Here is a 16669-nt window from a genome sequence, read left to right on the forward strand (position 1 = left end):
CTAATTTCTTTAACAACAGTATTTTAATGGAATATCTATTCTTCAGCTTATATCAATATTCATTTAGTTTTGGTAGCATAAATAAGTATTAATATAGGAGTCTTCCTAAAGCTCCTGATTCTATTCATGTATACTGTAGTTTTCTCTTAATACCTCTGTAATGAAGTTTTGACTCTTCTTGGCAAGGAAAATGGAAAAAAGTCAGCATACAATTGATTAATGTGGAAGTCCAAAATCACGCTGGAAATAAACTAGGCTACATTCTTGTCCTTACTTTCTCTTCATACAGATTGGACAAAAGATAGTCATTAACAGCCTGATTTTGCTTACCTTCAATGCCAAAGCAACTACCAAACTCTTTATTTCATTGATGAAAGGACAGGTATAGTAGTTCAAATGTTAGAGATCAGAGGATCAAATTTTAAACCCATAAAAGATAAATCTTTCTGAACAGTGGGAAAACTTGCAACAGACCTTAGAAAAGCCCAATATATGAAAATATTGTAGAGATCCACATTCCTGCATGACCAGCAAAACTGGTGCTAAATGATTTTTGAGGAGTTTGAATTATTAAAGAACAAGAAATTGCCCAGAATAAATTAAGTAGGTGGTTGGACCAAATTCATAGCCCCAGCTATTGAGAGTAACAGTCTAACACAGGATTTCCTAGACTTTAGTAGAATTTTATGCAACTTCAGAAAACTAAATATGTCATCCCGCATTGCCTATCGTCAAATGCAGGGAGATGCAGAATGAAACTGGAACTCGAAGATACCATGTACCTCAAAGATACCCTCAAAGGGGGTTGTACCAGACGACCTCCAGAGGTCCCCATCAAACTGTATCACGTTAACTACACTGTATTTTAATATATATCCTTCTTTTGAAATTACTCCAACACCTACAATTCAATTACAATATACACTGTCCAAGCCATTTGTACCTATATCTAAATGTTTCTTCTATGTTTATACCCAGTGTTTTATTTAAAGCAAACATTTACCACTTTTAACACAGCTATCTGAATATAATAATAGCAGAAAATGTTATAGATTTCTTATTAAGTTTTTATCCAAGATCACATAATTCTTCCTTCAGAATGTGAACTGTCTCTACACCAATGCATGTCTGGCATTTAAGACATACAGCCCTAGGTCTTGGCTGATGATGACCCCTTTCACTGTGATATGCATTCAGTGGACATACTTCAGCTGAATCAAATATTATGATGAAAGTGGATCGCTCCTCACAAGCTTTTCTTAGTGAGCATTTTTAGTTTGGATTCATGTCTTGGTCTAAAGTAGCCTGTATTAATAATCTTCTAAATATGCTATAAAATGTCATTTTCTTAACAGAGTTTGGTGAACAGTGAAAAAAAACGTATCCACGAGCATGATTGAGGGATAAAAGGCTTTTCTATACTTTTTCTGGTTTTGCTGTCTTCTTGCCATGGTGATGTTATTAAGAATTCTGGCTGTCAAGGTGAATATATCACTGTATTGATCATGTATTAGTATTAATATTATACTTACTACCTATCTAATTGTCATTACAGTGCAGAAGACAATTTACATTTGAGGCTGTGGAAAACATTTCTTTTTGAAGTGAATTTTAACTTTCAGTTTTGTGTCCACTTCCATGTAGCAGTACAATCATGTGTGATCATAATCTATCGCCATCTATAGCAGAATGCTTTCCTAACCAGGAGTGTCACCTAAGAGCATATATGACAACAGTAGGTAAAACACATTCACTCCAATTTCAATCATATTTTGTCATACTTGAATTAGGTGGATCAGCGTATCAGTCACAAAATATGGCTTTCTGATCTTTATTAATCTTAAAACAGCTTTTTAAAGCAGCTTTTCATGATACGTGAAATTAATATACAATATGATGTAATAAAGAAGAAAATGCCAACAATGACAATTATATAATTCAGTTTTGTGATGGGCTCCAACTTGCTTCATCAGACCACTCAAGAAACGAAGCTTGTAGCATATAATTATCTGCAACAAGAAGTCTCTATGGATTACATTGGTCTGAATTCACATTTATTGCGCTGCCACTGGATTGCTAGAAATAGACTGAAGAGAAATTAAGTGTCTGCTTTCTTCATTCTTTTCCATTCTCACAATCAACTAAGGAAACAGCAGACATGTTCGAACTGTAGTAGAGTGCAATGATGTGTAGAAATGGATGGTCTCAAGTTACATATTAATTTTATGCAAAATTAAGAAGTGTTAAACATGTTTAAAATTATTTTTAGTTATTTAAATGCCTTAACTAAGCTGCATAGAAATGGATGGATACAAGTTATACTTGAACTTTATGCAAAACAAGGAACTCAAACATATTTATTATTATTTCTAGCTTATTTCAAATGTCTTAATAAAGCCAGTAACTTCTATTGAAGAGAAGTAATCTTACAGTCCTCTAAATGTTCACATAGCACACCGAGCCTTTAATTCTTCCCTGAAATTTTCATGAGAGAGCACTGAGAATAAGATAACAGGAGCATGAAGAAAACTAAGATTTAGAACTGGTACATATACTTTATATTGTATTTGTATTGCAGTTTACCTGGGATGAAAACGTACAGACCAGGAAGTCTGCCTGAGACAAAAAGTGAATATCCAGAATAACACCTCTTAGGGAGTTTTCAGTGTATCGGTTATGAAGACCCGCTGACCAGGATATGGAGTTATCACTGATAAATTCGTAATTTGGATACCTGTGAAAATACAATACACTGTTAACAGCAAAGTCTTATTCCATTTAATTATTTTTAAGAAGCATCTTCTTTGCTGCATGATAAGGCTGTTAATTTGTTTTAAGTGAGTCTCTGCTTTACAGGGAATGAATTATCATTTTGCTGAACACTCTAGAATGTTACTGCTGCCTCCAAGCATGCCCTCTCTTTATCCATTTAAAAAAAAGAAAATTAAATAAAAAGATGCTGTAAGTCTGTCTGAGATCTTACACTGTAAAAGAAGGGAAAAAATATCAGGAAGTATATGCCACATTCTGCTAATGCTACTGATTTTAGATGAAATATGCTCAGATCACTTCGCCTTCTCTACTACTAAATAGAATATGGGATTGTGTCTTTACTAGACTACATTTTGTCTGTGTGTCTTGTAGTCTTACTAGACTACATTGTGTCTTTACTAGACTACATACTCTCTATTAGATGCTGATTATGACACTGTGCAAGAAAATCAGTCACCTGTAAAAGGGACATAGTAAATAAATGAATCTAAACTAACAAAAAAATAAAAAAGTTTTTCACAGTTATTAAGGCCGTGTGGAGAACAAATTTTGCACTTTACTGGTCAAAAGGAAATGAAAGAAATGTAAAATTTCATGTCAGTACACCTTTCTTCATATCTTAAACAAAACAGTAATATTTTAAGTGAAAATATTTTTATTTGAAATATAAAACCTTGTTTTATATTATTTTAAAAATAAAATCAAAAGTTTTTAACATGTAACAATGACTGTGCAAGAAAAAAAGTCCTTTTTGAAAATGTTGAAAAAGAATGGTCTTTCTTAAAAGATTTGTACCCCTTTACTGGGGAACTGAAATCTGAAATAAACTGTGAAAAGTAGCACAAATTAATTAAATTTTGAGTCAGCCTCCTACCAAAAAAAGTCTTATATGAAAAATTCCAGGTAGATGTAACAAAAATGATAATTACATTGCTGTTACACAATAATTATATTTCAATCATGAAGTGCAACTCATGCAACTAACCTGCCAACTACAAAATTTCAACTACAGTGCTAATTATAAAATAATTTAAATAAAATCTATTTTTCAAATTTACAACTTCATAGCCATTAGAAAGCAATATATTACATAAGACAGTAAGGCAGCTAATACTACATTTGTAAGAATTAATCATTCTTACACTGTTTAATAAAGAACATCAGAATACAGAGCAGGCTGTAATGCAGGAGCAACAATAACTTAGACCTTTGAAGCAACCAGATGCTTCAAAGCCTGGCAGTCCTGTGCTGAACATTGCTCAAAATAAGGTTACACTCATGAGTTCTTGGAAAGTTACTGAAGTTAGCATGCACCTGTATACAACAACGCAGCATGTGCATACACTCTGGACACATGGTAGACATGACTATTACAACCTCTTGTAAGAATATACCTAATTTATTCCATTTTAATGTTAAAACTATGGGAAAACTGTTTTCAAAAGTGAAATGGGCAAATATAGCAGGCTTTTCCATCTAACATTCACTAGCTGTGACTACCAAATCAGGAAATTTATCTCAAGAGAGAATCAAAAAGCCGTATGCAAAACTTCCACATTTGAGGAAGAATTTTAATTTATCTTCATAGTGATTTTAAACAGAATTTTATGTTCCCAAGAGAAACACCTGCTCTAACAAAAAATAATATATGTATGGTAAATTTTGCAGAGATAGCATGATGAGTTTAAAGGGTGCATCTGATCATGAATGTCAGGGGAAGTTCATGTTACATTAAAAACAAGACAAAACAAACCAAAAAGAAAAAAAAAAGAAGAGAAGGTGGAAATATTATTCATATGGAATAACTGATAAAACCGCTTCTGAGAAATTGTAGAAGCATATGGATCAAGAAATAGTTTTTTTTCAAGATGAACTCTATCACAATGATCATTTTCTTTCTTATCTTTTCATGTCTAGCATTTTTGTCAATATTTAACCAGCTCTCAAAATACAACAGATGACAACACAACATGTGATATATTCTACTTCTGTTTCCATTGTGTGAATCATATTAGTATGTTTTTAAAAGAAAAAAAAAAAAGTACAGACCAGACAGAAATATGTCATACTCTACTGGGAAAACTAGCTGAGGACCAGAGATGGGCATTCAGTCTTACTTCAGTGACACAACTCTGAGGGGAGCAACATGAAGAACATTTAACAGATGATGTAATTTCTAGGGACAGTGAACATAGTAAAGACATTTGTACACCCCTTTGCAAGTTCTTGGCATCAGGAATACTGCTAAAATTAATCGCTTCCTTCAGACTTCAAAAATCAGAATCCACATGCTGAGTAGAGACAAAAGAACCTTTCTTGAGGAATTTGATTTTTTACTAGCAAAGATCAGTCTAATAACTTAACAAATGAAGCACACCAAAAAAAGTGTCATAAAAAACACACAAAACCCACACACAAAAAAAACCCCCACCAGAATTATTTACACATCTTCTTATGCACACTTTTAAAATTTTCTCCTTCCTCTCTTTATTCTGGAAATAGCCTTTGAGATGCTTTTAAATCTGGTCTTCAATTCCATTCTGTAAAGTTGATCCAAATTCACTTAACCAACAGTTTCAGAACCCATTTCTTCAAACCAGTGATCCAAGCTTAGCATTTATCTACTCACATGTTTTAAGTTTTCAAACAAGCACTTTTATGTTGTCCCTCACACACAATGGTGTATTCATGCTTGGGAAAAGAGGTTTCTTTTAAACACCCTAAAATGTGAGTATAATAGCAGCTATACTCTGTGTGACCAAAGAATCTTCTAGTCCACCATCCTGTCTCCACCACAGGCTGAAAGCAGAGCACAAAGAAAAACACAGTAGAAGGCCAAGCCTATACTCCTCTCAAACTTAGCCATATGTGGCCCACTGACTTCCTGCATCAGGTGAGGTTTAATTCTCCTTCCCACTCGCTATAGTGCTTTAGATTCTATTTAAAGCTATTCTTACCACAATGACTAAAAGAATAAAGGAAATGAAACTTCTAAAGCTCTATAGTTAGCTTTTGCTTCCTTCTGTTCCCTTTACCGTCTGTATTTATCTTATGACTAATGTAATACTTACATTGTAAGCTTTTGGGGATTTTTTTTCTTTTTAAGCAGAACTCAGGCACAATCCTATTACTAGGATTCCTGAATGCGTGATAAATGAATAATAAATAATAAGATGTCATATTCTTACTGACAGAATCACCTAAATGCAGTATTTTGTAGGATCTCTCCTAGCTTTCCAAAGAAATTACCCACACATTCTCGCATCTATAACAGGAGAGGACCAGACTGTGAAGATAAAACCAAAGAATGGAAACTGGCATAATACTGTTTTCTTTGTATCAGACTATATATATGTAGTATATCTCCTCCATGTACCTAAAAATAATATCTAATTCTTCTAAAGCTACCTAATAGATTCTTGAAATCTATATACAGGCCAGGAAGGATTTTTTTTCCCCTAGGAAAAGGAGAAAAGAAGAAATCAGAAGAAGGTGGGGAAGAGGGAAGAGAGAGTTTAAAATCTTTCCTTCCTGCACGTACCAGCCTCAGATCAGGATACAAACCAAGCACAGTTATGAGACTATTTCAAGTTCCAATTGGTTTTGGAAGCTGATCAACTAGTTGTGTAACTATAGCTTATCACTACGCTGTGCAGCGGGTGCAAAGCAAGGCGAGTCCCAAGCTCCTGTTTTCAATTTGCTGGGACTGGGGAAGTGTCCAGAACAGGCAATGAAAGTTTTCTTCCCTCTGAAAGAAGAGTGTGAGCATGTGTGTAAACAGATGGAGTAAAAAATAATGTGTTTGTCCAGATCTTGCTCTAAAAAGAATTCGAAAATGTATGGGCTGTTCATCAGACTCAAGAACTTTGAAGCACTACTGAATTCTATATATTAGGCATACTATGACTCGGGGGCAGGGAGGGTTGCAACAGCTAAACTACAGATAATACACAGGGAAAAAAGACATTAACTTGCTATTGTGGAAGTAAATAAACAGTGAAATAGAGTGGGGAAAAAAGCTTTCATAAGTGCTGAAAAAACACTCATGAGGGAGGCAAATTACTGCAAAACAATGAAAAAGCAAAATACAGATGACTTTACAGGTAAACATCCTGAAAGGAAGAATGTAATTTGTTGAATTTTAGTGCTTATATACATGAGAAAGAGATCTGAATAGATTCACATATAAACCAGAAAGGTATTAAATACGGTTTCTTAAGAATTTATGTGCATGTTCAGCTGCATTATTTTGAACACTCTACCTTAAAGAGAGAAGATGCTGTCAATAATATTATAGACTAGACATACGTATACTAGAAATTCAAAAGTTTGTATTTAAAAACTATTAAATCAGCCAAAGAACAAGCAATTTACACCATCCCTAACATATCACTTATAGAAGACAAATACCATGACCTCTGCTTTTACCAGTTGTTGGCAAGTGCTTTAATCCCATAATCATTACAGCTGTTGAACTCTCAACCATGTTCCTCTCTAATCATGTTCTTCTATATCATCCCAATTCTGAAAATGTATCACTTCTTTCTTTCTTTTGGAAAACAAAACAAAACACTCTACAAACTGATAGTACCGTCTCCACTGTCTATACTACTGTACTTGCAGTTGGTAGACATATGACTGCAAGGGAAGTTTCTGAAACTTAAGTCAAAACACTTCTGTTTTCATGACTACAAATAGTTTGAAATATTTCTCTTAATAGAAACAACATGTCTATTCACGTGAATGTTGGCTAAATTTTCATTATTTAAATGCCAACATTGTTTGACAGCCAATCACTCTCACGTAAAGAGAGATACAATATCTAGTACTTACTAATACTACTGCACCCAATAATTAATGCAACATAAGCTACTGCAGTACAATGCGACAAGCTGTTTCTATCAAAGCTTGGTAGTTCAATGTGACTAGAACTTTTTTGTCAGAAGTGTAAACTAATTTGTAGTTTTCTTCACAAGAAAAGGAAGAAAAGCTTCTTTATTCCCAAACCTGACCTTAACCTGCCTTCAGATGCCCTTAAATGCTGAAACATCAAATTGCACCCTGCCTTCTAGGAAATCACAGGAAGTTTCAAACGCTTTCTACTCGATTGCAAGCAGCAGTAGAGTGCAAGCAACTTAGGAAATTGTGTTTCAATGTAAACTACAACCTGAAAACTCAGCAGCAACACATAAAAAAATTCTTCACTACTTACAGATTCTATGGCTTTTAATTAAGAAAACGTACAAAATTAATACTGTACTAATGAGTTGTATCTTATCATATTTCAATAAAAGTGTGATTTGGAATGGACCTTGAACTGCCACAGAAACTGCAATGCTTAATAAAATTCAGTATTGTTTTACTGAGCAAGTCACAATTCTACTATTAGTTTTTGTTGCTATTGAAAACTTGGGACACTATGTTTACATAGGTAGTGCATCTCATTATTATTCATAAAGTACACAGTGCTAAACACAAATAAAGAAAAAATGCATAACTAAGATTGTTACAGCAATATTGAATTCTGTTATGTTACAAACAGTAATTAAAGTTATTTAGGACAATGTAATGAATTCAATATTATAACCTCAATTTTGTATTACCTGTCTTTTCATTGTTCAGATTTGCACTTTAAATGTTATGTTATCATAATTGTTTCTGCTACTGTTCTTGTCTCTACATATACAAAAAAGGAAGGATTAGATTGCCATCATCTGGAATTGTGTATGTTGGTCTAGTTTTTTCAAAACTCCATAATTTTAAACAGCAGTCCTTTATAGATACGAAAGAAAAATAGAAATAGCACAATTGAAATACACAGGTTTGCAATGCTGTAGAAAATTCCTCTACTACAAAATAACATTTTCTGCTTACCTTGTATATGCCAGAGAAAATTTGTAATCCAGTATTGTTATCTTATGTATTTATCCAAGCATGTCTACCAAGAATAAAACAGTTCAAAAATTTGCCATTTTTGAGTTACCTTGACTTTAAAAAGTCTTAATTTCCTTGCTTAAATGAAAAAATACATACTCTTCTGCTCCAGGGAGATAAAATTTTGGAAACAGAAACAGGTGCTATTCAGTAGACAGATAAATAAATAGTACTCAAAAGGAAAACATGCTAACTTGTACTCGGTAATGAATACTTATCCAAGTTTCCATAGTCATGGCTTATTGCATTTGTGAAATTGTTTAGATGCCATAAACACCATAACCCAAGGAAGATACGGTTAAATATGGAACATTATTCTTCCATATGCATCTGCTTTCTTTCACTAAACAGAAGGTTTTGCCATCTCACTGACACCCTGCAAAACATACAACTTAACGATGAGTTTTTACAGGAAAATACAGGCCACGGTAGGAGTAAATGGATGCATACTGTGCATTTCCAGGTTTGAATACAGTTATATTTTCTATGACAGGCTGGGATATCCTATAGCTAAGGTAGGTTGTTACACCCATGTTCTGGAGAGCTAGAAGAGGACAAAGAGCAAAAAAGGGACAGAGACAATGTTACAGATCGAGAATCCCACATATACTTAAGGACAAACTTTAAAATTATTCAACATGTAGGGTGAAAGTCTTCTAAATTGTCAATATAGAAATCTTTCTGAAAGTCATCAGAAGCTTTTCAACCAACCTCTGGCAACTATTCACAGAAAGGTATCGTTTGGACAGGTGAAACTTCTTAATACATTAACTAGTTTCTACAATATTTCTGAATAGTTTATTTTTAATATGTATGTTCTGTAAGTAGTTTGGTGTATTTATGATTTATATTTTTACTTCCCTTTTACAGCATTGGTTTGTTTTTAAATAGGCACAGGTATCTTGCTCAACTCTTCTAGATTTTTAACATTAAGCTTTGAAAAGCATACTTGTGAAAAAAAAATCATCCAAAAAAGAGAATGTCTGAGAGAAAAATCAAAATCACCGGAAGCTGAAATGCAATCTTAACTGTATAAATGATACTAAGATTTGTGTGTACAATAGTCAGAAATTGTAAAGCTAACCAGAAGGAACAACCTGTAATATAAACATAATTCATCTTACTTGGATTTTGCCTCTTGCAACAATGAAGGGTCATCTGTAGCCAAATACACTCTCTTTTTATCAACATGCATTCTGCGAGCAAGAAGTTCAAACCGCTCTTCAACATGTACCATATATTCTTCAATTGGATGAAATGCTGCCTCTGTTCCTACTTTGTCTGTCCTTCGAACGTGAACACTGGAAAAAGGTAGAAACTAGGAATTCAATTTATAGATCCAATACATACTTCAGCAACTGAAATTTTAACTTTAAATTTCATGCCTGTGCTTTTAGAACGCATATTAAATTGAATCCCCACATAAAACAAGGAAGTATTAAAACCCATTGATGTCCATCAAGACACACTGACAACATGAAGTTAGCCGTCAGTCTGTTCCTGAAAGAATTTTAATAATCTTGCAAGGAAGGCAAAGGGTAACAAAGAAAAGAATGAAGGAGATGCAACTATAGCATACAAGGTATTCCTTTTGTGCAGAAGGTTAAGTTATCCAGTGTAGTTAGGTAATGCCTGATCAATACATTTCAAAAGCAAAATAGGAATATTTGCATCACAGATATATTGGGACACCAACTACAATGCAGGGTTTGAATGAAGGTAGTTAAAAATGCATCTTCCCCTTCTGCTTGAAACCTAAAAAGTCTTCAGATCCGCCAGTGGTGAAGTGGCCTACCGACTCAATGGTCAAAAGCCAACTAACATTTGGACAGAACTATTATGTACTCCTACAAAAAGAAAGATTAAGGATTGAAGGAAAATTCTGGCAAAGGAAGCAATATTTGCAGACTCTAGTACAGCAGCAGCAGAATTTTTCACATTACGTGACTAAAACCTTTCTTCCACAAGTTGCTCTTTATTGCCCATAGGTGCTTTCCTTCCTTCTCCCCATATCTCCCCATACAGACCTTTCCAATTCACAGTTACTGCTAAAAAACAACAATAGTGAAAACACCAGCAGGAAAGGGAAAGGCACATACCACATTCAGGTGCAGCCAACAATAAAATTAGTTGTGGATTGTGGCATGTAAAATGTAGGCTTAACCTTTTTTCCTCAAATGTAAAGGCTATAGGCACTTGGAAAGAAGACCCAGACAGAAAAGTGGAATACAAGCTGTAAGGCAGTTACATAAATGAAATTCTGTATTACACTTCTAGATACGGAAGGACATATAAAAAAAACTTCTTCTGAGCCACCTTTTATATAGTCCAACTATAGGTAGGCAGGTATAATGAAGAAGTACTTGTAATCAATTTATATTATGCACAGTTAAAAAATAATAGCTTCATCTAGAAAGCACCCTCTCTCCCCACAAAATGCTTGAGGCTCTTAGATAACCAACATAAAACGATTTAGTGAACAGGAATCACTATATACACATATTAAAACACAGACAGTTAAAAAGAAAACTAAATACCCACCCGATCACTGGATGTTTGAAACCAAGTTTCCTTGTGGCTTCCTCTATTTCTTTTTCTAACCAAGGCTGTGGACGAATCAAGTATTTCACAAACTGCGAGACCCACCACACTGCAGGATCCCCATGTACACGAATTAGCCTATCAGCCAGGTCTTCGGGGATAGCCAACGGTAAATAAGGTGGCCGTGGGTGTAAGCTGTCAACAATGGGAAGTTCCACCACCTGAACATCTTTATCATTAGCCTCACCTGTTTTAAAATACATACTAGGATGAGTCAAGTAGTTTACTTTATTAATAAGCTTTACCATTGGCAAGTAACATCCCAAACACATCAGCTAAACTGTGTCTTCATCTTCAACTTCACAAAGACTACCTAACCCTTGCTCTACTTTTTCAAAATAGCATTAAAAAAATTAATAAAAATCATAGTTTTAGACTAGATTTATGTACAAACTGTATCTAACAATCCACTCCAGTAGAACAAAGTTGAAGGTCCTTGAATTCTTAGCAGCTGGTAGTTAATAAAATATAAAAAGTGTTCCTGTTTATATATTCGTATCTTTTATATACAACGACACCATTACTGTGTGCTAAGGCTTACTTGGACAGACTTGTTATCTAAAATGCTTAAAATTCAGTTACTTGTTTAAAAAAATAAAGAAATATTTTAAGGCATAAGAAATTGTTAAAAAATAACTATACAGCCCTGATGCTCTTTTGAATACATTTTATTGCAGTAAATCTCAGCATTTCAGACATCATTAGAACCATTGAATTAGCTACGCTACTGACAGAAGGGGAGAAAGGACAGAGAGAGAGACAATTCCCGTCTTGAACTTAAACTATGAAGATAAGTAGCAAATTAAATGGATTAAGGAAAACAGCCAAGCACTATACAAGCACGTGATTTACATACAGGTAAGAATTTGTTACCTGTTAAATATTAACTAAAGTGGAATATACAGATGTTTTAGATGGGACTTTCATTCAAGGCTCAATAGCCATGAAACATTTTTTAAGAGTTTTTACAAATTACGTGAACATAAGTGTCTACATAACTGATAATTCGAATTTCACTATTTTCATATACTAAAATAAATTATAATACACGACAATATAATACAAAGCATTATGTTTTTGAAACATTGAACACTTCAGGTAAGATTTCGAGTGTGCTCATTTCCTCCAAAAGAATATTTTCATTGTCTGCAGTGTTTACTGGCAAAGATGGCTAGTTCTCTATTTAGTGCTCACCAGCCAGGAAAAAAAAATACCACTGTTTTAAATATAAGCAAATTAAACTCATATAACTGTTGATGACCAAGTAAACCTAATGGCTGGAAAAAAAAAAATCAATTCACTGCAAGGATAATGAGTCTTATTTTAAGAACAGTGAAAAATCCCTAAGGTTAGAACACTTTTGCATCCACTAAAAATCATTTCAGTATATTTGTGACAAAGTCCTAGAAATATGACAATTGCATGATTAAGTCATACATTACCAGAATGCTACATTAACACCAGTGAGCCTACAGAAACTAGTAAAAATTCAGCAGTAAGTCTCAGATATGGTTATTTAAATAAGGAATGTTTGTTATAATTAGGTATATTTTCAATTAATTTTTAATAATTTGGAAAATCTGTATTCATAGATTTATCTAAATGTTACTATTTCATCACTGCACTGTGTAACACCACTATGAAGGGATCTTTTAGAAGATTTTCCCATAGAATATGTACTGCAGGTATGGAAGATAATTCAAGAAGCCAATTCATATTTTTACCATCTATTATATCACACAGGAAAAGATTTAGTAAAAGTTCATAAATTTAGTAAAAATACTGAGCATTTACGTTTTCCTATAATAAGATAGATAATATTTTATCAGTATGTCTTCAGAAAGCTGCAATAAAGAAAAGCAGCCTGAAGCCAGGGAAGTGATAAATCTGGTGCAGATGTGAAGTATTAGTCAGAAGTCTAGACAAGAAACATTTAGCTTGGGAATGGTATGAAAGAACACTTGAGGTTCCATCCTTTTTATCCTTTCCCCCTCAATTGAGAGTGGGGGAAGGAACTGGGTGGCAAAAGAAGCAATAGCAATGTTAGCCAAGAGAAGAAAGAAAAGACTCCAATCTTAAGTTAGAGAAGGAAATTCGCTGTAATTCTTTTGAGGAGAAAAAGCAGAGATGGTAAGGTGCATACAAAAAGGTGAATTTTTATTAAGTATGGCATCACTAAACAAGTTTTTAAACTCCATTCTACCATTGAAAAAATATGTTGCTGTGTAAAGACAGCCATTTGGAAAGTCTTGCTATTGATAAAGCTGATTGAGCTGATCTGACCCACTATTTGGCAGTCTGACCCTGAAAAGCACCCAATACATTGTTCCATAGTATTCAAAGGATAAGAGTGTGCTTCTAAATTTTCCACAGCGTGTCTTAAGGTTTTGAAGAAAATGAGATTGGCCAGTAATAACTACGAAAGCTCTCAGCATATAGCAAACTACATTAAAATATACCAAAATCACAAGAATATCCAAGAAGATTGTGGAAAAAAAAAACCCAACAGATTTCAGCTTTCAACTGTATGTGATACATTATTTGAATAGTAATGAAGTTGCAAAAGACTTGCTGCGAATCAAAATCAGAAACAAAATCTGTTTCATTAAGGCAAAACAAACAATTTGGCTGTGCAAAACTAACTACTAGGTCAAGTGTTAGTGAGTGCACTTTGAGATATGGAAAACTACTTTTTGAGAAGGAACTGAAAATATCATATGGTTATTTCACAGAGAAGATGAAGAGTTCCTTACTTTGTAAAACTATGCAATATAAGACTCAACAAGGAAACTATAACTGAAAGTATAGGTAACAAATGGAAAGTCATAAAATGAAATATTCACAAATACAGATCAAAGAACATGATGTTGTTATAATTAGAAAATTTGAAATGGTTACAGAAGCCCCTCATGCTTCAGGACTTTTGCCAGTTACTAGCTGTTGACGAAATAATTCTGACATACTGTCCTGGTTTTGGCTGAGATAGAGTTAATTTTCTTCATAGTAGCTAATACAGTGCTGTGTTTTGGATTTAGGATGAGAATAATGTTGATAACACACTGATGTTTTAGTGGTTGCTAAGTAATGTTTATACTAGTCGAGGACTTTCAGCTTCCCATGCTCTGCCAGGTACACAAGAAGTTGGGAGGGGGCACAGCTGGGACAACTGACCCCAACTGGCCAAAGGGCTATTCCATACCATATGATGTCATGCTCAGTATATAAAGCTGGGGAAGAAGAAGGAAGGGGGGGGACATTTGGAGTGATGGCGTTGGTCTCCCTAGGTAACCATTACACGTGATGGAGCCCTGCTTTCCTGGAGATGGCTGAACACCTGTGGCCTGCCGATTGGAAGCAGTGAAAGAATTCCTTGTTTTGCTTTGCTTGCGTGCGTGGGTTTTGCTTTACCTATTAAATTGTCTTTATCTCAACCCACGAGTTTTTCTCACTTCTACTCTTCCAATTCTCTTCCCCATCCCACTGGCAGGGAGTGAGCAAGCGGCTGTGTGGTGCTTAGTTGCCGGCTGCAGTTAAACCACGACACACACACAGTGTTGTGTTCAGACAATGCATGTAATTGTCTTTTAAAAAAATAAAATAAATAAAACAATCATTATGGTCATCACTATTTTCAACAATGTTCTATTCTGTTAACGGTTTACATGAAATCAGAAGTGGGCAAGTCTATTTAATCCAAACATACAAACTTCTGATAAAGCACAGCCATTTGACATCACTAATTAGAACATCTGTGTAATCAAACACACAGATGTGTGAACAATTCTAGGAAACTTTCTGACAATTTTCTAGCTTTTATTACCTTTATTATCATTCTGAACAACAAAGAAAAAACTTCGTATTAGTCTTCACTCACTTTAAAAAGTATGAGATAGCAGATGCAGTAAAAGGAAAACTTACAGCAACTGTGTGCTTTCGTCCTGGACAAAATCAGTGAAGAGTAACTCTTTAGTAACCTGAAGGAGTACATAACTCCCTGCAACAGCCATATAGGCAAGTGACAGCTTTTGTATTCTACTGATCACTTTTTTTTTTTTTTCCAACATTCGTTGAAAGATTCCTAATAGGCAATGATCTTGTCCTATTTTCAACAGGCATAGCTTAAAAAATTGTCATGGAAATTTTGGACAGCAGGATATTGTTTTAGTTTACTGAGAAATAAGCTGCAGTCAAAATCATTGATACAGTAGATAACCAAAACTCAGTCAGATTGATAGGCAAGCATATATATTACAAAAACATTAAGTCACATTCTTGATTGATATGAGTTGTAGCTGTTCAACTGAAGATAGTGAAGTTGGGTTTAAAATAAGAATGACCTTTTCACCCAAACATTTCTTCAGCTTTTAGCTATGTATTCTCTAAATTTTAAAATACCACAGTTTTTCCACTTCACAGCAGTATTTTGTTAAATAATAGATAAGCCATAAAAGGCAATAATCCATACTAATGCTTATATCTTTTCCTCGTGTTGATAGTTCAAATCACAGTATCATCAAGTCAATCAGGTCCAATTCCCCGCTCAGTGCAGGTCCAACTTTGACATTTGATCACAGAATCATAGAATTACTTAGGTTGGAAGATGCCTCTAGAGTTGTTATAAGTCATTTACATTTCAGCAATACTTCAAGCTATTCTATAATTCTATTTATAGCTTGTTCAAGTTTCATACGATTCCAGGTGCTATTTCTCAGTTTTGATTAACCTAAATAATTGTCCTCCAAAGTTCTGCAACTTAATCCATTTTGCCTTAACTGAGTAATCAAAAGATCAAGTGTTTTTGTAATAGTCATAAAGTACTGCAATACTGATAACACTCACTGTTTTATCATAACAACATACTCTGGAGGAAAATCATGGACTTGTAAAGAAATTGATTTTTATTTAGATGACCCATGCCAGTTGCACCACCTAGTTCTTACTTACATTTTTTTGATATGTTCATCACTAATAGACCAGTAATACTGTTTCAATTTCCAGGAGTCCCACTGATTACTTTTTAAATACTGAAATGAGCTGTGTGTGTTATAAAAAGCGTAACTTTGTTTCCATGCAGTATTCCAATGTGCTTTGATTGCTTACTTTATAGCTCACAGGACTTATATAATTTTTTGTGATTTGGCATAATCTTACTGCCTGTCTACTTTTCAAATTTAATCTTTGTCATCCTAATTTAAAGCCCATTTAGAGACTTCTGCTATTTGTATCTTTCATATCAACTTCCTTGAAGTGTGAAAAATGTTGGTTTGGCTCAAAATGACCTTTGGAATTTTGTCATTTTACCTTACCTTACACTTCCTGCCATCTGAACATTGGCTCAGACCTGCATTTGGATGGCATTTTT

The 16669-nt window shown here is 34.1% G+C and overlaps 1 protein-coding gene across 7 annotated transcripts in view; it reads right to left on the bottom strand.

Annotated features, from left to right (window-relative positions):
• Window positions 1–16669, bottom strand: part of FUT8 (fucosyltransferase 8) — a 140926-nt gene that overhangs the window by 8945 nt on the left and 115312 nt on the right. For all 7 annotated transcript variants that reach the window (XR_012775897.1, XR_012775898.1, XM_075502574.1 and 4 more), the window contains 3 exons: window positions 11248–11494; window positions 9831–10007; window positions 2584–2734 (listed from right to left, as the gene is read on the bottom strand). Coding sequence is in view for 5 of the 7 variants with exons in the window: in XM_075502574.1 (XP_075358689.1) it covers window positions 2584–2734; window positions 9831–10007; window positions 11248–11494 (575 nt within the window). In the remaining 2 variants the exon portion in view is untranslated. The remainder of the gene's footprint in view (window positions 1–2583; window positions 2735–9830; window positions 10008–11247; window positions 11495–16669) is intronic.

The sequence above is a fragment of the Mycteria americana genome, chromosome 5, assembly GCF_035582795.1.
Source record: "Mycteria americana isolate JAX WOST 10 ecotype Jacksonville Zoo and Gardens chromosome 5, USCA_MyAme_1.0, whole genome shotgun sequence".
Classification (NCBI taxonomy): domain Eukaryota; kingdom Metazoa; phylum Chordata; class Aves; order Ciconiiformes; family Ciconiidae; genus Mycteria; species Mycteria americana.